This window comes from Berghia stephanieae, chromosome 6, assembly GCF_034508935.2.
Source record: "Berghia stephanieae isolate SIO BIC M18660-M18661 chromosome 6, UCSD_Bste_1.3, whole genome shotgun sequence".
Taxonomy (NCBI): Eukaryota; Metazoa; Mollusca; class Gastropoda; order Nudibranchia; family Aeolidiidae; genus Berghia; species Berghia stephanieae.
This window is the reverse complement of record NC_088365.1, coordinates 45,129,873-45,152,107: the sequence shown is the minus strand read 5'-3', so window position 1 is coordinate 45,152,107 and position 22,235 is coordinate 45,129,873. Positions and strand designations below refer to the sequence as shown.

General features: G+C 35.8%; 1 protein-coding gene across 1 annotated transcript in view; it reads right to left on the bottom strand.

Annotated features, from left to right (window-relative positions):
• Window positions 1-392: 392 nt before the first annotated feature.
• Window positions 393-22,235, bottom strand: part of LOC144975103 (complex I assembly factor ACAD9, mitochondrial-like) — a 28,898-nt gene continuing 7,055 nt past the window's right edge. Inside the window, exons 4-19 of the mRNA XM_078918830.1 lie at window positions 20,244-20,345; window positions 19,322-19,428; window positions 17,317-17,417; window positions 16,655-16,805; window positions 15,767-15,869; window positions 15,176-15,249; window positions 14,546-14,621; window positions 14,070-14,140; window positions 12,456-12,575; window positions 11,914-12,042; window positions 10,919-10,998; window positions 9,559-9,685; window positions 8,368-8,445; window positions 6,951-7,079; window positions 1,096-1,168; window positions 393-668 (exon numbers count right to left, since the gene is read on the bottom strand). Coding sequence (XP_078774956.1) covers window positions 562-668; window positions 1,096-1,168; window positions 6,951-7,079; window positions 8,368-8,445; window positions 9,559-9,685; window positions 10,919-10,998; window positions 11,914-12,042; window positions 12,456-12,575; window positions 14,070-14,140; window positions 14,546-14,621; window positions 15,176-15,249; window positions 15,767-15,869; window positions 16,655-16,805; window positions 17,317-17,417; window positions 19,322-19,428; window positions 20,244-20,345 — 1,628 coding nt within the window. The 3' untranslated portion in view covers window positions 393-561. The remainder of the gene's footprint in view (window positions 669-1,095; window positions 1,169-6,950; window positions 7,080-8,367; window positions 8,446-9,558; window positions 9,686-10,918; window positions 10,999-11,913; window positions 12,043-12,455; window positions 12,576-14,069; window positions 14,141-14,545; window positions 14,622-15,175; window positions 15,250-15,766; window positions 15,870-16,654; window positions 16,806-17,316; window positions 17,418-19,321; window positions 19,429-20,243; window positions 20,346-22,235) is intronic.

The following is a 22,235-nucleotide window of genomic DNA, read 5'->3' as shown; positions in this document are numbered from 1 at the left end:
ATAATAATAATAATAATAATAATAATAATAATAATAATAATAATAATAATAATAATAATAATAATAATAATAATAATAATAATAAAAATAATAATAATCATAATCATCAACATCAGCATAATCATAATCAATATCTTTTACTTAGCATTTAACAGATTTATCTGAATACAACGAGTGACTGATATGTCCACTTCATTGATTTAAAAAAACCCGACACACTCATTTGTACCTGTCACGATACAATGGTGAATGGCTAAACTCACAGCTAGTCCATAAGACTGTAGAGTTTCCCTACAACAGATCACATTAAAAACTCATTTCTTGTCCAATAAATACAGAATGTCCTTTTTTATTTTCATAGGATTTCATTTTCTTCTTCTTCTTCTTCTTCATTTTCTTCTTCTTCTTTGACTCCCCCTCCCCTCCCCCATTTTGTTTTCATATTTGAATGTCTAGTTGGTGATGGAACGCAGTCGTAAGATTTTAGCTGTCAGTCAAAACCTTTGTCGCATATGACCACAAAAATACATTATGTACATAATCTTTTATCTCCAATGAGAACTAACGGTTACTGGTCAAGGCGTGTTCAGCAGCAAATCCGCCTGCCTTGAACACACCCCCTGCAATCTGTCCATGGATGTCATCTATTTCTCTTTTAGACTTTTTGGCTGAAAGAAATAAAATTTAGAAAAAAAAATTAATTAATAAATGACAAATAAAACATTCAGTTATGTAAAACTTTAGACATTTGTCGATCAGTTATAAAAACAAATGGATAAAAAATATACCCTCAACTGGCGTATGGCAAAGTCTTCAGCTAAATACCTTTATTTGAGCATTTCCAGAAAATAGACAAATGAATTACATAATACATTATCCTCATAAATTACAAACTTAAATTTACAGAAATAACTAGAAATCCAAATTCTGACTGGAAATACTTTGACTGTTGCTTTTATTATTTAATGTTCATTGTCATCGTTACTAACGTCGTCAACGTCAGTATCGATACTATCATCGTCATTACAATATTTTCACTTGCATCACATCATCTTCATCATTATCATCGTCAAATAAAACTGAATTTGAACTTACATGGAGTCAATTCATGCACGTTCCTCTTGATTCTTTGATCAGCTTCATAACAAAATGCTCTTGTCATCAGGATCTTTATTGGGTGATGAAATAAAAAATAAACACAAGTTAATCAAGATAGCGGGGGGCTGCAAGGTCTGGGCCGGACGTCCCGCTTGCTGAAAGGAAATTGATGTGCATTTCGAACCCAACAACTCTCATTTCCAGGTGCATTGATTGCCGCGTAATCCTGTCTGACAGAGATTATTGCATATGGCCTCTCATGCATTATTGTGTCCATAACAGCACCTTCCCGTGGTGTTCCCCGTTTCTACTGAGTTTGTTATGGGCGCGACCGAGTCCCCGGCGGTATAACCGGGCTAGGGAGTAGGTGGGACCCCTTCCTCTTAAGGTGCAGGAGACAGAACCCACCGATGAGTGGTACACGCTCTGCTCCTCACCCACCCACCTCACACTCATTCTGTAGTGTGGTGTCCTCTGTATGTCCTTACTTTTCTTAATCTACCCCTATAGCTCATACTTGTTTCCTAGTGCTGTAACTTTAACACTTCTATACTCCCTCTTTGGTCGACCTGTGGCCCATGTCTTCTGTATGACTATCTGTGATTGATTGTAATCATGTATCCTTCTTAAAAAATTGAGATTTTTAGGGGAAAGGGCTGGTATCCCTTTGTTTTAGGCCCACAGAATCTCTCATCGACACAAATGACCCAGGACGTGACGATCCTCTGTTTATGAAATATGGCCCTTTAAGCAGAAAGAATAACTGAAATAGATAACTGCAAGCCAGGAAACAGTAAGTGGCGGGGAATGGGCGACCGTCAATCATGAAAGAGACTGTGGGAAAGACAAAATGAAGGCTACTTGACTAAACCCTATAAAAATTAATTATATGAGGAACATGCATCTGCAGCTCAACTCCTGATGTTATGCAGCTGACAAGGAATACAGGTTAGAGTGGGAAGACAGACCAGAGACTCCCCAGCATGCCATGACAAACAAAAGGAAAGCATACGAGCTCGGACGTCGCCTCGAAAAAGGTCTGCGCCAGACAGTGAGTACCCAGGCTGATCTGCGCGAAAAGTCAGCTACTGGGACAAAGAAATTCCACAAACATTTGAATATTTTACAAATTAACATTTGTGGAATCAGGAATAAAAAGACAGAGCTGAAGAAATTATTAAATGAAAAGGAAGTTCACATTGCTTTACTTCAGGAAACCCTGTATAAAAATAGCGATCCATATATTGCTGGTTATACATACTATACCTGCAAATGTGACGACTGCCGTGGTGTTATTACTTATATAAGAAATGACATCACGGGAGATGTTACTTCTAAACCATCACAGAACTCAACTGATGTACAGAAAGTCACCTTATGGCACCTAAATAAGAAATATACCATTTACAACATTTACAACCCTCCACGGTGTACTATAAACCTAACAGATCTAAACAGTTCCCAATACAACAACACAATAATTGCTGGTGACTTCAATGGCCACTCTCCACTATGGGGATACAAAAATCTAAACAACACAGGAAAAGAACTAGAAAAGCTTTGCAATACAACCAACCTCACCATTTTACAAAATGCAGACTCAGTCCCGACCCTTCTTCACAGAGCTCATATGTCCCTGAGTCATCCCGATCTAACCATCATCTCCTCTGACCTTCTGAATTCTTGTCACATTAAAGTCCTGGATGAAATAGGCAGTGACCATAAACCAATTTTAACACAAATAACAGTTCAAACACAGAAGAAAACATTTGAGCAGAAATCCAAATGGAATTTCAAGAAAGCAAACTGGGATGTTTTCACAGCAACATTAGATGACCAGCTTCCAAAAATTACAGATACATCAAGTGTAGAACATTTAAACGAAGCCCTCACCAAAGCCATTCTTGCAGCTGCAAAAGCAGGAATTCCAAGAGGTAGTCGACAGAATTACAAACCCTTCTGGAGCAAAGAAATTGAAAAAGCAGTAAATGCAAGAAAGGAAACAAGGAAAAACTTAGAGGAAAACAAAACCATTAAAAACAAGATTGAGTACAATAAAGCATCGGCAATTGTCAAAAGAACTATTAACAACGCTAAAAGAAAGAAATGGGCAGACACATGCGCTAATATTGACCTCAATCAAAATGGGAAAAAAGCATGGGCCTTACTTAATAATCTTAACAATGAAACCCCGAAAACCAACCCAAAGCCCATGAAAACTACAGAAGGAACAATCGTAGATGACCAAAAAAAAGCCATGATCTTCAACAAACATTTTGCTTCAGTAAACAAGGCATCAAAAAGAAGTGAAAAGGACAAAAAATTGATTAAAGACCTTAAACATCGAGAAAAGGCCCCAAAAGCTATCTCATATCTGTTCAAAGAGGGCTTTACCATGTCAGAACTTCACAGAGTTAAGGAAATCCCCTGGACCAGATAAGATACACAATGAAATGCTCCTGCATCTTAGCGTGAGAGGTAAACAGATGCTTCTCAAACTTATAAATCTAACATGGGAGACAGGAATAGTACCAAGGGGATGGAAAAATGCTATTATAATTCCAATCTTAAAGAAAGATAAACCGCCCGACGAAACGAAAAGTTACCGACCAATATCTCTCACCTCATGTGTTGGAAAGATCGCGGAGAGAATGGTAAATAACCGATTATACTGGTGGCTGGAGACATGTGGCCTACTAAATAAATATCAGGCAGGCTTTAGGATAGGGCAAAGAACAGAAGATCAATTGTTTAGATTAAGTCAAAAAATAATTGATGGCTTTCAAGATGGAAAACATACAGTCGCGGTTTTTGTTGATCTCCAACAGGCCTATGACAAAGTATGGAGGAAAGGGTTGTTATCAAAAATGATGGACTACGGAATTGATGGAAATCTCTACTTCTGGATTAAACAATTTCTCAGTAACAGAACAATCCAAACAAAAATTAATAACGGACTGTCAAACAGAGAAGTATTAGAGGAAGGTCTACCACAAGGATCCTGCCTCAGCTGTACTCTCTTTCTTATTTTTATAAATGATCTACCAGAAATATTACAGACAGAAAAGGCCCTATATGCTGACGATTTAGTTATGTGGTATACTACAAAGCACCTACCAATAGCCTCCAATAGAATAAATGAAGATTTAGAAAGCTTAAACACCTTCTGTGATAAATGGAAATTAAAAGTAAATTGCAATAAAACAGTCTACTCTATATTTACTAAGAGCCATCCTGTTTCCAAGAAAGAAATAACACTCTCCATCCAAGGCCATCGACTCGCGAAAGAAGAAAACCCCACATATTTGGGCATACAGTTAGACAGACAACTATCTCTGAACAAACACACTCAGAATGTAAAAATCAAAGCCACAAGGAGACTCCAGTTACTAAAACGACTAGCCAGTACTAATTGGGGAGCAGACAAAAACTCGCTTCGACAACTCTATTTAGGCTATGTGCGTTCCGTCATGGACTACAATTTAGCCCTCCAAAATGTAGGTAGTAAAAACACACACAAAACCTTGGACAGAGTACAAAACCAAGCCCTTCGCTTCATCTCCGGTGCCCTGAGATCGACACCCACAGCAGCATGTGAAATACATACTAATGTGGAACCACTTGGACTTCGCAGAGAATCAGCAGTGCTTGAAATGGTTGAAAGATACAAACGAAAAGAGGAAAACCATCCAAACAGAATTCTGGCAGAGAAATGGAAACCAAGAACAAGATTAAAACAAAAATCCCTGCTACACATTGCTAACAACTTGAATGAAAGACACAGACTCCCAGAAAACAGAGAAAAATCTATTTTAATCAGTCAAAAACCTCCATACGCCGAACTAAAACTTCCAAAAATAAAGATTAACCTCATAGAAGAAACAACAAGAAATAAAAACAAATCAGATATACAAACATTAGCAATGAAGACAATACAAAATACCCAGACAACTGGATACATGTTTACACAGATGGATCTGCCCACAAAGGAACTAAATATGCTGGGTATGGGTTTGTAGTAGAATACCCAGATAAAACCTGTGATAAAATCCACAATTCTTGCGGAAGCTCCTGCTCAAACTACGAGGCAGAGGCAGTTGCAATAGAAGCCTCACTGCGACACCTCTCTTCTGTTTTCCAGCTAAACCCTTCAAAACTTCAAAACACTGTCATCTTCACAGACTCCAAATCGGTTCTCCAAGCTCTCGATTTAGATAAACTCTCCTCAACGTTCAATAGTTTAAGATCTCAACTAGATGAATTCCTTACAACACACAGAGTAGACTTATCTCTCCAGTGGATACCGGGACATTCAAATATACCAGGAAATGACAATGCAGACAGACTAGACAGACTCGGATCAACACTTTTACAACCATCATTTCCAGTATCCTTAGACACAGCGAAACAAATAATCAAAACAAATAAGAGAGAAGAATGGATGAACAGTTGGGCAATGAGCACCACGGGTAGATGTATGTTTTCCCATATGACCACTCCTGTAAAGACTGATTGCCTAAATAAGCTCAGAAGACACCAGCAAAGCATCATCTTTCAACTAAGAACACAACACATACCGCTCAACGACCATTTAAGCAAAATTACAAAGACACATCCCCCTCCTGCCCCCTATGTCAACACCCCAATGAAACAGTAACACACCACTTGCTTGAATGTCAACCTCTTGAAGATCTGAGATGCACATTCCTCCCACCAAATCCAAGCATCAGTAACACACTTTATAGTCACCTGGAACAACTACAAAAGACGTCTAACTTCTACGTCATGGCACAAGACCGAAGGGCTAGAGCTCAGGTGGTCGCTGGTTCGGATAAGTAAGTAAGTAAGTAATCAAGATAGCAATTTCTTAACAATGGTTATTAATAACAACGATTTCTGAAATAATGTCTTTACAATGGTGATCAATAACACAAAGATCTGAAATAATGTCTTTATAATCGTAATTAAAAACACAACAATTTCTAAAATAATTTCTTGGATATGGCACATAAAAAATATAACATTTCTGAAATAATTTCATGACTATGGCAGTTTAAAATAATAGTAAAAAACAAAGCAATTCTTAAATCAGCTCCTAACGATGGCATTTAAAAACACAAAAATTCTTAAATAATGTCATGACTATGGCAGCTAAAAACAAAATCTTTATGTGGATTTCGCTTTTTCAATAAATAATGAATTTTAAATCAGCTCACTATATGACCATCCATGGATCAGTGGAAGGGAGAGAACTTTACAACAGACTAGCAGAAAATAATCGTTTCCCACTGTGACCATAGCCATCATTAACTTATAGCCTGACACTGACCAAAAAATGACGTCAAAATGCCAGTCTTTGGCCACAAAAGAAAACAAAACGTGAGTTGTATTCAATAGTTCAACCAATGGGACCACTTGTTTCCATGAGCACTACTAACGGCAACTCACTAGGCGGTGCAAAAACCAAATAATGACCTCAAAATGCCAGTCTTTTTGGGTTTCAGTGTCAGGCTATAACTTAACGATGGCTACGCTGTGACCCACTCACTCATGGTCTATAGAACTGTTAACTTTTTTTTACATTTTCATCTTCAGGTCAGCTTACAAAGAAAAGTTTTAGGTATAAATTTTTTGAAACGTTGACAGTCATCTTTTTAAAAATGAGCTTTTCCATAGTGTTGTTTCTTAAGTGTGCTCAATTCACTTTACAATGGGGCCCAAGCCAAAAGCAAATAAATATCAAATTGAAGACAGGACATCTATTGATACAAGGAATAAATATTATCTGACCAGGTAAAAACAAAGTTTAGTCATTGTATAGCAGCTAGTAGTTATTGCTTTATCTTACATACCTCTTGGTCAGCATTACGAATACCTGTACACAGAGACCTGGAAGCTCTTCCAATACAAGATGTCATGGCATAACAATCAATGACAATATCTGCCAATCTCCTCAGCTTCATCTGTTCGTGTACCACTTTCTGTAAGGAAAGAAATATTACTTTTTGTTTTTAAGGGTTCTACGTGCTTGCAACACATTTAGGTCATATCAGTGCTAGTAAATGTGTGTGTGTTTTAAGGGTTTTACGGCATTTGCAACAAATTAAAGTTATATCAGAGCCAGTAAAAAGGAAGAAAATGGGATAGTACAAAGTTCTAGAATTACAATTAAAGCACACAAGAAAAGGTAAGACAAAAGGGAATTGGTTCAAATAGGAAACAGATGTAGATTCCAAGATCACGCTATCAAAGTACTTAGTTTGAGATCACCTAAAAGCTTCACCCAGACACCAGCACAAGATCCCACTAAGAGGAATACACTCAAATGGTTACAAATCATATGGTTCCAGTAAAAGGGAAGAAAATTGGATAGTAAAACATTCTAGATGTTCAATTAAAAGGACTTGAGGAAAAAGTAAGAAGAGGGGAATGGTTCAAATAGGGAACAGATGTAGATTCCAAGAGCATACTATCAGTGTACTTGATAGATGACACAGCAAGTACCTCCCTGCCCACTATGGGAGGTCAGGAACCCCACCCAGAAATATGACTTTATGGCTAGGCTTTCTTCTAACCATTTAATTTAGAGACTGCGTGTACAAATTTGAAAGCCTGATACTTAAACCCAATTTGTGGGTATTTTTATCATTGTTGAAGGGGGCAGTTTGGCTCAGTGGTATGGTTTTTGCTTTGTACCCAAAAAGTACTCAGCTCGACTTTCCATTGCACTGGCATGAGCAAGTTATCACACCCTAGCTCACTTTGAGACGCTGTTTGCAGCTGATGCCTGTGTTATTCCAGTCTTCCCTTGAATCCTAAAAGATGAATAAAGGGCTTTTTTATGGAGATTTTCAGAGTCTCATTAAAAGGAGAAGATGGCAATGGTTGGGGCATGTCTGTCACAGACATGATAAAACACTGATAAGGAAGGCTCTGCGATGGGCGGACACCCCAAGGAAAGAGGAAGCAAGGCCGCCCCAAGGAGCCTTGGAGATGTACTATAGAGAGGGACCTAAACCAGAGAGGTCTGTCCCTCGAGATGACCCCAAGAATAGCTGCTGACAGGACCAGGTGGAGATCCCTTGCATCACCTCAAGTGCCAGCAGGCCTAGGGAGGATTGAGTGAGTGAGTGTTATGAATCATGAATCCAGATACGCAAAGCTCTTAAGGACTTAGTATTTAACGAGGAAGTTGAGACCCTCTGTTTTATGTTTAAGCTGAAATAAAAATCACAATCACACTGTATTATTTGCTAAACCAAAACTTACATTGCCAAATTCTGTCAAGACTTGTTCAACGGATGAACTCAGCTGCATAATTCCATTCTCTAGAATCTTTGCCTCTTGCTGTTGATAATTATAAAATATATCATATTCTAAATATTAATAACACTTTTGATCCTTTTTTTCTTTTCTAAAAGTACTTATGTAAAGGGACAAAGCAAGACAACATTATTTTCTCAATTTAAAAAGTAAATGTAATTAAAAAAAAAAAAAAGAAATGTAAAATATAAAATAAAATAAAATATCTTCTACCAGTAAAAAAAAAATCATAATCTCGAATTGTATTAAAATTCAATTTGATTTCAGCACCAAATGTGAAATATGTATAAAAATGTACTCAAAGTATGTCAACTAGTTTTCATATTACATCAGAACATGTTCCCATTGAACATTGAGCCTATAAAAAGTATACTGAGAATACAAGAAATTCCAAAGAACGTTATTTGAATCACACTAGTTCCAAAAACAAATGGCACCCTTTACAATGACTCATGGTAATCCATGTTGTTAAATTGAGGACCTGCAACCCTTGGTGTTGCAACATGGATAATCCAAATAATTTGCAACTTTGACAAAACGTACCAATGATTTTAAACAACAAAAAATAAAATAAATATAAATAAATAATACTAATAACATCAATAAAACCAACATCAATAATAGTTATAACAATAATAAGAATAATAATAATCACAATAATAATAATAATAATAATAATAATAATAATAATAATAATAATAATAATAATAATAATAATAATAATAATATTATAGATGACTGTCAAGATTGTCAAAATGTCACAACTGGGGTTATGTAATGATGGGTATGACGATTATGATAATGATGATGGTGATAATGACAATGACGAAGACAACAACGATGATGATGATGATGATGATGATGATGATGATGATGATGATGATGATGATGTTGGTGATGGTGAAAATAGTAGTGGTGATAGTTGTGGAGATAGTGGTGGTGGTTGTGGGTGGTCATGATGATGGTGATGATAATAGTGACAAACAATGGTGATAGTCAGGTAATATAGTAACAATATTTTTTTAAAAACTTTTATACACTAACTTCTAGAACGTTGTTTGTCTAGAAGTATTCAGATTATGCAGATTAAAGTAAAGAACGGTGGAATAGAATTTGACCGGTATCTGTCAATCCTACCTCTAACTCTGGGTGGACTTCGGTGTGAAGATTGAGGGGCTCAGGGACAAACACGGTTTTCCCAAGGCTTTTCCGCAAACCAATCTTAATCATCAGCCCTGGATTGTTCAGTGGATCACGAAGCTTTCTGACAGAAAAAGTACAAAGATAGAAGTAGGCTTAAATCGTTGAAATTACAAAGAGGGTCTTGACTTTTAGGTGTATTTTAGCGCTTGTGATAATTTAACCTAGATGTGACAGGGCCGATTTCACAAAAAAAAAAAATTAATGTTGAACAATAATAAGACTCAATTTTTGTCAGAATATGATGGCAGTTTCTGTTGCTTTTGGCAAGAGATCAGCATAGCAGCTTTGATGCCAGTCTATCTTCTCCAGAAGTTATCCTCATCGCAGTTACTCACTCTAATCTCTTGCTGAAAGTGATGGAAACGACATTCACATCCTGACTAAAGTCATACATTGAGTTGACTTAAAGTCAACCCTGACATATGTGGGGTTTAAGATCATTTCAGTGTTAGTAAAAAGGCAGATGATCGTGACAAATGAGGGAGCAGGCACTGGTGTAAGATAACGATCTGCAAAAGGTTTGTATAAAACAGTGCCAGATAAGGAAGAGAGAAAAATACAAGGAAAAAAAAACATCCCAAAAAAACCCAGCCTGCCTTGGCTGGGGATTGAATCTCAGATTATCCCTTGATTATTAGAATTTTGCAGGACTAAGCAAAGGGGCGACCATTTGGCCCGAGAGGACCAGACTAAAATCAAAGCTCTTTGGGTCTGAGCACAAGCTTGAGAAGACCACAGCGTTCCTGCATCCTGTTGACCTTCAGCCATTAAGACATCATGAGAGGAAAGATAAAGAAGATTATCAGAGGGCCGAGGTTCGATCCCCTGTCGAGGCATACTGAGTTTTTAGAGATGTATTTTATTCTGTCTACTTTGTACAGCACTGTTCTGTACAAATCTTTTCAGATTTTTATCTTAGATGATTGAAGAGTCCATTTGATTTTAACACAGAATGGATTTTCTATCGGTATAAAATTCAAATTCTATGATTCTACTTCACAACATATTACACCACCTGGTCAAAGACTGAAGAAAGACAGGTTATAAAATGGCATGTAAGATAGTATTGACAGAACACCTCTTAAAATCTCAAATTAATTCTTAGGCAATTCTTACCCTCTCCTTTCTAAATCATCTCCCATTTATAATATAAGAATACATAAAATAAAAACAACTTAACCTGCACAAAAAGAAAAAGAACTTTCCACTATCTTTATCTAAAAAAAAAAAAGAAGAGGAAAAGGAATAAAATAAGATGAAAAATAATGTTTAAAAACAATTAAAATTAAATTACTTCAGTATTTCCTTCATTGTTTTTCCAGCATGCTGAATGCCTTGCAAAGCCACAAACAAACGTAAAATTTCATTTGTACCCTGAAATAAATGAAAATAGAACATTAAATACATCTAAAAAAACCTCAAAAGGTCATGGGTTTGACCTCAGATTAATTGATTAAACATTCTAAAATATCAAAGCAACCAACAAATATTTTCTTTAACTCACTCAATCCTAGAGATTTTTACTACTTTTCAAAATTGGAAAAAATGGATTTAAAATGAGCATGTACAGAGATAGTTTTATTCATTATCATTAACATGTAAAAACTAAAAACATTAGCTTTGATACTATGCCTATAATTTGTCTCAGAAAAATGTAATAAATAGGCATGTGGTAAAAGTAACCCCTGGTATACTACGGATATAGTTGGTGTTAGGGTTGAGTGAGTTAATTAAGCTGCAGCTGCTATAAATATCATGTTTTTGAAATAGGATGAACAATATAGAATTTGATCAAATATAAAATATCTGAAATTTTCAATTACATTTGTATAAATAGCAGCTGTCTTATCTGAAAGGTCTAACCCCAGTATTAAGTTATGAACTGCTAGCTTAATTCTTGGCACTTTTATACTAAAAGAGTTTAAAATATGACCTTCAAACAGCATTATGTCAGGATGTTTTATAAATAATAATAAATTCCCTTAATTCATCCCCAAGGGGAAATTTGTCTTTAAGATCTGTTCCAAGGAAAGACTGGAATAACCCAGGCATCAGCCGCAGAGCAGCGCCGCAAAGTGAGCTAGGGCAAGATGACTTGCTCAAGGCCACACACTGAGGTGGGTAGTCGAAATTTGAATTTATTGTCAAAAATATGAGTCTTTGATCAATTTCATATCCTTTATTCTGAAGTGCAAAGGACTAAAAAATGTCATATTTCCGATCATTCAAACTTAATATTCACTTTGAAGCACCTAGCTCATCCACATCCGTGAACTCTGATACACACACCTCAAAAATAAGCATGATTCTGGTATCCCGTAGATAGCGTTCATACGGATAGTCTCTCATGTAGCCGAGGCCACCCCAGATTTGGAGACATTCTGACACCTGCACCCATGCGTGTTCTGAGCTGAAAATCTGGAAAAGAGAATAAACACATGTAATAATTTTTATAATAAAGTTACACTGGTCTTCATGGTCACAAATTCATAATGCTCACTTGTTTTCTTTTAGAATTTGCATTTGTAGTGTCTAGTATTTTAAGGGAACAAGAGAGGGGGAGAGGGGGGGAGAGAGAGAGAGAGAGAGAGAGAGAGAGAGAGAGAGAGAGAGAGAGAGAGAGAGAGAGAAAGAGACAGACAGACAGACACAGAGAGAAAGAGAGAGAGAGAGAGAGAGAGAGAGAGAGAGAGGAGAGAGAGAGAGAGAGAGAGAGAGAGAGAGAGAGACAGACAGACACAGAGAGACAAAGAGAGAGAGAGAGAGTGTGTGTGTGTGTGTGTGTGTTTGTGTGTGTGTGTGTAAGTGTTTGTAAGGGTGTGTGTGCTTACTTTGACAATGGCCGACTCCACAGACATGTCAGGATCCTCATACATATCAATGACACCAGACGTGAGGTAGGCCATGCTCTCCATGGCATAGATTGACACGGCCATCTTGGCAAATTTTTCCTGAAGATCACCCATACATCATTAATCATTTGATGAGAAAAATGGCAATGACAGAAAGAGCACAGGAAAAATAAGAGAAAAGAAATCATCACTTAAAATCTGCTTGTGAATCTGTGTACCGAACATCAGACCCTCTGATTGCTACAAGCGCATTAACAAGACTATCATTCATGTCTATTTTGTTTTAAGTTTTTATTTTTTTTTAATATTTCTACTAAAAGAAAATCAAGACTAAAAACCTTTAAACTAAAGACAAAATTCAAAAGACAAACAGGAAGACATGGATTTTATGAGCATATGGTTGGCAAGATTGTTTTTTAGCAACATTCTTGAATTCAATCAGATGTCTGTGAATTGATATCTATAAAACAAGAAGTTTTGTAGTAAATGCTTCCACCATGCTCATCATCCTTTCTATCACAAACACATGACTATTACCACCTGACAATACGTTGCTAAAGAACCGTCTTAAGGAGGTTTGGAGAAATGGAACGTTGTCTGCAGTCTTAATCAATTTAACAACCTAAAATTAAAACACAGACAAAAATCCCCATTCACAAAATCTTTTTTTTTAGAAGAAGGAAATCTGAGACTGTTACTTTTGAAAGGAATAGTTACATATATACTATGCTCAAGCCCAGTTTGGGCTCAAATTGAGAAAGCATCAAATGATCGTGGATCTTTTTTTTTATTTCCTGTAGCTCAACAGTTACAAATTGTGCATCTTTTGCTGGCATATAAGAAATATCAACTGATTGATCAATTTAGCCCTCTAGATCACTGCTATCATCAATTTCGTCAATCACTTCTAGAAGCAGCTAACCTGAACTTCGGCAGGGCATAGAACTAACCCCTTTAATAAGATTTGCTTGCATTTTTTGTTCACTGGGTAAAAATCTGATATGCTGTATATGATAAGGTGCCAAACTAAGCTGATGGAGAAAAAATTGTCAGTTTTCCATGACTAGTGCATCGAACTTTAACCTTCTAATTGTTGAATGGATACTTGAATAATCTTAAAACTTTTAAAAACCATTAAGAACCATTAAATACAATCAAACAGGATATAACATATAATATATCTGATAGTGTATGAAAAAATCAAATTAAAATATGAAAAAAAAAATCAATAAATTGCAATAATTAATTAGACAAAACAAGACGCTTCCATCCATCCTTTTGGGCTGGCAGTCACGTGATTCTTCACTTGTAACAAATTCGGAATTGGGGTATGAGGTAGAGCCAAATCTTTTACATCATGATATTTATCTTACCAACTTTAAATTCCATAATTAATTCTCCGAGAAGGGGTTTGATCCCAAAATATTCATTAGGTGCACTTACTATATTTATTCAATCCTTTCTAAGTACCATTTTCTAAGAACCATTTAGCTATAACTATGTGGACATTACAGGATTTAGACACATACCATTTTCTCAAATATTTTCTATAACAACCTAGATTTTGTGTTTTTTTTTGTAAAAAATACTAACTTGAATGAGACCAAACTCAGACAAACGCTTGGCAAACTGGGTCCTGGTCATCGCATGCTCCACGGTCGATGCTTTCATGGAAACATTTTTGGTGGGGGAAATCAAAAAACAAATAAGATTAAAACGATATCATAGTTTTTGTTTACACTTAGAAATAACAAAGCAGATAAGTTTTTCTTTGCTTTTTGTTTGTTTTAGGTTTTTTTTTGTCTTTTATTTGGGGGGGGGGGGGGTTCTTTTCTTCTTTTTGTTTTATGTCATGCAGATATCTCTGATGTAAATTTTGATTTTAAATCAAATAAATTACAGTGTAGAAGCTTGTCATTGAATTCCACAAAATAAATCACCTGTGCTGAAAACAAGCTGACAAAATAGAACAAAAATTAAATCTAGACCTCAGATCTGGTGTCCTTTAATCTTATTACATTTATAGCACTAGCGCTTCTGCCACATGAAATAAGAAAAAAAATAATTACCCATGAGCTTCTTGAGCACTCCAGAGCTGGAGCTTCCCATGCTAAATCTTCCCCCATTCAAGATTCTCATTGCCAACTGGTTTGGGAGAAAAATATATTGCATTGCTGTGTCTGTATTAAAATATTAGTACTACAGAAAAAAAAGGATAAAACATTTAGTACATGGATAATCAAGAAGGCTATGTGGTCTTGTGGTAGGACACTCACTTTCGGATTTGAATGTCTAGGCTTCGAGTATCACTCTGAGCGGTGCATAGTTGAGTCCTTGGAAAAGTCTCTTTGCTCATATTCTCTCACCGTACTCAGGTGTAAAATGAATGCCTGGCCGTTAACAGCATTGTCTCTGTCAAAAAAAATAAATTAGTGCCTAAGAGGCGTCATGTCTCGCCCTATATGTTAAGTGTTGCTGTTGGCCAAGGACCCCTTGTAAATCACTTTGAACAGGTTTAGTGGATACTGCACTATGCAAATGCTCTAGTTAGTTTAGTTAAAACCTCTTGAATATTTAAATCAAATTCCGAATGAACTTTTATGAACACTCAAAAATTAATAAAAGAAATAAACTAAAATCATCTTGATTCACCCCAAGACAAGGACTCTATGCCTCTAAATATCAACATCAGAAATTACCTTGAATCCACTCCCCACTTCTCCAATCACATTTTCTGCCGGCACTGGCGTGTTTTCAAAATGGACTTCACATGCTGAAAATAAACAAATGCCAAAAATTCATTGATATAAATTCTACTCCACCTGTTGGCATTCTTTCTTTTATTTTATTTATTTATTTTTTTTTTTTTTGTGTTTGTGGGGGTGTGTTAGTGGGAAGGGGAACAATCTACGCATTTTTATTACTATGACATCCATCTGTCAGCTTCATGGCTCTGCAAAATTCCTGCAAACCCATGACTAAGAAATTTTTTGAGACCCATTCCAAAATCAATGAGATTGAGATTTCTGTTCTAAGAGAAATCATCAGCAGTGACTAATAAAGTGTTAGAAAATAGAAAAAGAGAGAAGAGAAAACAGGAAGAGACTTTACTAGAGCCACAAATAAAATATTTAGACAGAAAAAGATTTTAAAATTTTTAAAAATAAAATAAAATAATAGATGTATTACATTCTACTCTCTTCCATAATACTTTCATAACCAGTCACTCAAAAATGGAACAACCCTGAATTTTGACACCAGGGCAATTTTTTGCTGAATCTGTGACTTACTGTTGGATCCTCGAATTCCAAGCTTGTCTTCTGGTTTGCCGTTGGACACTCCACCAAAAGCTCTCTCCACGATGAAAGCTGTCACCTTGTCCTGCTTCTCACCCTAGTTTTTTTTTTTAAATAATAAACAAAAAGTTTGTTAATTAATAGAAATTTTATATGGTCACAAGACTTGATTTTGAATCTCTTTCATAATTAACCGACAGCTAACATGTAGCCAATATCAAATCAGAGAATTTCAATTTCCTGGTAATGGATTTGGTCCTCATTTTTCTAGTGCACACAGAACACTTATTATTATTATTATTATTATTATTATTATTATTATTATTATTATTATTATTATTATTATTATTATTATTATTATTATTATTATTAGTTGCTAATTTGGTCATGGAGACGGAAGAAAGTCCAAATAATCATTTAACGTAAAATTACGATAATTATGTGAAAATGATCTGATTAAAAGAACAAATATTGTTTTTTTAAAATGTGTTTTATTTGACGATGAATGCTATTAAATAGATTTGGAAAACATAAACAAGGAAAGGGGTCTCAATAGTTCAGTTAGTAGATCACTCACTTCACACACAAAGGGACCAAAAGCGATCCCATGTGAAACCGAGATTTTGTTCCGACCCCCTGTCCACCTAACAATGATTGGGTAGCTGGATCTGCTAGACCTGGCATAAAGTATTTTGCAATAGACTAGCATCCTACCCAAAAGATTGCCATTGTCTGTTTCACGCTATAGAAACCGGGATAAACTCTGGCTCCTTGGGATTAATGGTTTTGAAGGACTACAAAAAAAAAACAAAAAAAAAACAAAAAACAAAACAAAAACAAGTAAAGCGTATGGGAAATACCGATAATGGAATGTCTAATTACCTCTGGTGTGGTGATTTCTGTTTTGGCAAACACGGTGAAAACATCAGCCCACCCACCATTGGAAATCCAAATCTTGCCTCCATTAAGATACCAAGTCTTGCCATCATCCGAAAGGGTGGCTCTAGTTTGAATGGAGGCAGCGTCACTGCCACTGGAAATACAAAGTAAGCACATTAAATAACACAGAATGAAATGAAACTGACATAGAAAATACCAAGTAAGCACATTAAATACAACAGAACGACAATGAAACTGACATTGAAAATACAAAGTAAGCACATTAAATAACACAAACGACAATGAAACAGACATTGAAAGTACAAAGTAAGCACATTAAATAACACAGAACGACAATGAAACAGAGACATTGAAAGTACAAAGTAAGGACATTAAATAAAACAGAATGACAATGAAACTGACATTTTGGAACTGGAAAATAAAATAGAGATGGAAAAAAAAACATGGTGAAATTTTAATTTATTTAGAGCATTTAAAAACATTTTCATGTCCACCAAATCATAATTAGTCTTTTTTTGTTTTTTTCAACTGTTTATTTTCCTCATCAAGTTTTAAACAGTCAAGTTAGATGTTTATATGCTGATGTCGTTCAGTTAATGTCATTTTAAAAGTAAATTGTTATTTTTAAATTGACAATGTTATACCTAGTAGGTTCTGTGAGACAAAAAGCAGCAGTCTTTTCTCCTGAGGCCAAAGAGGGAAGATATTTCTCTTTCTGTTCTTCTGTTCCTTCAAGCAGAATACCCTTTGTTAAAAAATAATAATAATAATAATAATAAATAGATAAATTCCTTGAAAGAATTCCCTTTGTAAATTAAAAAAAAACCCTCTCTATTTTGAAAAAATAAAAAGCATTAAATATTGAATCATTGTAACCCATCGTGTATATATCGACTTAAACATATTAATAGGTCTGATAACCGGATGAAATTATGGGCTTGATTTAACATTGTTGTAATGCCTTGGTTTGAGAGTATTTCCATTACAACAATGAGCCCATAACAATTTGAGTTATCAGACCTGTAAATAAGTACTCGTCTGTATACTTCACAAACCCAGTAGTCAATTGGTACAGCAAAAGATTACCAAAAAAACAAAAAACAAAGCAGATTAAGTTCGAAATTGAGTGCAGTAAGATTTCTTTCTGACAACAGTTATACTATAAGTGACTTGGCTGCTTGATCTAAGATAGATTTGGTGAAAAATACTTTTGTGATAGAGCTCATCTAATCCAAAGGGTCACAAGCAATTGCTCCCATCCATTTCACTTTTAGTTAAGTGAATCTTAAGGACAGCCTCTCTTTATAAGCATACAGATTTTCAATTTATTTTCTCTTTCTGTTGTCTTAAATTCAGTTGTTTAAAAATGTCACATAATGGTGTTGACAATACAACCTTCTTTTGCTTTTCTTTCTGACAAAAGAGTTATAAATTTTCTATTTATAAAAATAGAATATTTTACTCTTGGTTGCAAACAACTTTAACTGCCAGAATGATCATTGCTCTGATGCAATATAATATCTACAAGAACTGTTCCAAAAGATAAACATGGCTTACATTCCAAGATTTTTCTTCAACAGAGAGGATGTACAAAATATTTAGTCATCAATCTGTTTTTTTAGCAATGTATTTATGTTTTTATTGGGTTTTTTTTTGTTGGCTGAAGAAGAGTTTTGAGTCTGAAACGTTCTGTGTTTGGTATTTTGTTCTTTTTTGAAGCTGCTATATTAATTTTTTATTATCACTTGGTATAAATGGCTATAGTTCACAAATTATTATCCAGAACAGTTTCGAACTATCAACAAACTAGAGCATAAATATAGCGTAAACGGCCAGTTGCTCATTTTACACCTGAGTACAGTGAGAGAATGTGAGTGAAGAGCCTTTTCCAAGGCTTCAATTATGTGCTGATCAGAGTGGGACTTGAACCCTGGACCTTCCAGGCGAGTGCAATACCACTAGACCACATAGCCACACAACAAATGTGTTTACACACCTCTGAGCTTTATCATTAACATCTTTTTAAAATTTGAATAAAAGACAATTAGAGTCTGAAAAAAAAATAATGCTCTCATCATCATCATTGCCTTTTTCACCCTGGGTCTGGGTACAGGCCACAGACAAACAGTTTCCATCCTTCTCTATCCTGAGCTAACTTTTTTATCTCATTCCATGCCTTATCACTTCTTTGTATATCAGCTTCTTTTATTCTTCTCCATGTTCCCCATGATCTTCCCCTTGATCTTCTGCCCTGAGGGTTCCAGTCCAAGACTTTCTTTGTTATAGTGTGGTCATTCTTTCTAAGGGTGTGTCCGATCTACTTCCATCGTCTTCTTCCTATTTCCTCTCCCATAGTTTCTGCTGTGTTCTTTTCCATACTTCTTTATTCTTAATTCTATCCATCCATTTTATTCTGAGTAGCTTAAGCATGCACTTGCTTACGAAAATCTGTATCCTCCTTATACATGCCTGCGATGCATTCCAAGTTTCACATCCATATAGTAGGAAAGACTTCACGTTTGAGTTGAAAAGTCTTAGCTTTAGTCGAAGGGAGATATCTTTAGTTCTCCAAACTCTGTTCAAAGATGTAAATGCAGCCTGTGCCTTTCCTATCCGTGCTTTAATGCTCTCACAACCAATCAATGATACCTTCAATCCAATAGCTTGATGAGCAGCTAGAGTGACTGCAATGGCACCATCACGAGCTGTAACCTCTGCCATGCGAGCGTACCCAGTTGCATTCAAATTGAGACCTCCTACAAACACAAAAGGAGGAAAAAAAAGAATCACTTGAGTAGAACTACTAATGAGGTGGCAATAAAGGAATGATTTTAGTGTCTTTCTGGCTAAATCAAAAATATATATTCAGTAAAAACACAGTTGATCTTTTAAAACCTATAGGTCCATTTTAGACTTTTAAAAAATTAAAGAAGTCCATCAGAGTCATGAGGCCCATGGAGCAAGAGTATATCACGGTTTCTTTAGAATGAAACGGACAATAGTAATTGCTTCCTACCCTTTCGGTAAGACGTTTGTCTTTTGCAAAGTACTTTCTGTCAGATCTAACAGACCCAGCTACCCAATCACTGCTAGGTGGGCAGAGGGGTCAGAAAAAAAATCTCGACATCACCCAGGACTGATCTCAAAGCTCTTGAGTGCGAAGCGAGTGCTCTACCAACTGAACTATTTCAGGTTAAAGTCTTTTTTTTTAAAGCCTGATGGTCAGACATTAGAAATGAATAAATAAAAAAATGAATTTCCGTTTATCATCCCATAGGGGAAATTTGTCTCTAGGGTCTATTCCAAGGGAGGACTGGAACAACCCAGGCGTCATTATCTTAATCATCACATACTCTGTTTGATATCTCATTTATCAATTACTTATTCTGATTCATTATCTAATCAGACCTGTAAGCGACAGTCGACAAACCATTTTTTAAGTCTATATGTTTACATACAGTCTAAAATGATGATGAAAAGAATTTTTTTAATTGTTGAAATATTAAATCTGACAATTTTCGAACATTTTACAGGTCTGCCTTATTCCATACATTTTGCTTCCAGAATTTACCATATTCTTCTGGAATCTGCAATCCGTAAAGACCGAGATCTTTCACCTGCTGGAGAACTTCTTGTGGGATTTCTTTCTGTTCATCAATACTTTTGGAATCCACTGAGATTGAAAAAAAAACAATTATATTATTTAATCAAGTTTAAAAATCAATTTACTGACAACCGCAGGCCACATCTTGCTTTTAAACCTATAATAGTCATAAACAAAAACTCTCTCTCTCTCTTCTAGGTTCCATGCCTGGTCCAGGCTTCGGATACTGCATGAATTATCTCTCTCCATTCCTCTCTATCTCTTGCTTTTTCAAACAGCTCTTGGATTGTTAGGTTGGTGAAGCCCTTCAGTTGGTCTATGAGTGTTTTTCTTTGTCTCCCCCGGGCGCGTTTACCAGGTATTTTTCCACAACTTGCCAGGTATTCATTCTTATCTTTCCTTACTATGTGTCCGAAAAAGGATAGTTGTCGATCCGCTATTAAGGGCATTAGTTTCCTTTGTTGGTATGTTTGTTTTAGCACTTCTTAGTTCGTTTTGTGTGCAGTATACGATATTCTCTGCATCCTTCTCAAGCACCACATTTCAAAAGCTTCAATGTTCTTTTGTGTTTCTGCATTTGTAGTCCAGCTTTCGCATCCGTATAACAAGATTGGCCACACGTAGCACTTCAAGACTCGGAATCTAATCCCGAACGACATCTGTTTGTTTTTCAAAATGTTTCCCAGGTCCATGAAGGCCTGTTTGGCTTGAGTTATTCTTGCTCGTATGTCTCGGTTACATCTTCCATCTGTTGTCACTATTGAACCTAGGTATTTAAAACTTTCTACGTTGGTAAGTTGCTCGCCGTGAATCGTTATATTGCAGGTGTTGTTGTTTTCGGGGTTTTTCTGTATTACCATGCATTCCGTTTTGGTGATATTCACTTCCATTCCCTTGGCTTCACTATCTACTACCACTTTGTCAACAATCTTTTGAAGTTGGATTTCTGATGTTGCAATGAGTACCGTATCGTCTGCGTATCTTATATTATTTATGTTGTGACCTCCTACTTTTATTCCCTCCATATTAGCTATGCCCCTCATGATTGTTTCTTGGTATAGATTAAACAGATCTGGTGAGGCAACACACCCTTGACGGACTCCTTTCTTAATAGGAATGGAATTTCCTGTAGAGTTTCCGATTTTGATAGATGCCTGCTGGGTGTAGTATAGTGTTTGCATGAGTCTGAGGTCTTTCTCATCAGCGCCAATGGAGTGCAGTTGTTTTAGTATTTCTTCGTGGCGTACTCTATCAAAAGCTTTTTTGTAGTCGACAAAACAGAGGTATAGCGGGGTCTGAACCTGTATAGCTCTTTCACTTAAAACACGGAGGAGGTATATTGCGTTCCTTGTCCCTCTGTCAGGTTGGAATCCATATTGTTCTTCTGCGATTTCGGGGTTAATCTTATTCCTTAGCCTGTTGATAATTATACGCAACAGTATTTTGTTGATGTGGCTTATTAAACTTATAGTTCTAAAATTTTCGCATCTGACTGCACCTGCTTTCTTTGGTATTGCTATGAAAATAGAGTTACAGAGATCTTCTGGAATTTTCCCAGTGTTGTATATATTGTTGAATAATATGTGAAGTTCATCAATTGCTAGATCTCCTAGGCTTTTTAATACCTCTACAGATATTTCATCAGGGCCTGTTGCTTTACCATCCCTCATTCGTTCCATGGCATGTTCAATTTTCAAAACAAAAACATTATAAGGTAAATACAATTACAAACAGGCACAAGAGTTTGTGTTGGACATCATTATGAAATCTTGAAAAAAATTTAAAAAAATAAAAATAAAAATTGAGCTTTATATTATAAGATACAGTCAACAAATGGTCATTTAAGTAACTCTAATTAAAAAGAAAAAGACAGATAATCAGAAGAACCATCCATTTTCATGTGCAGTCCTGATCTGAGTATTGAAGTTTAATCGTCATAATTTTATAAACTTTATCTAC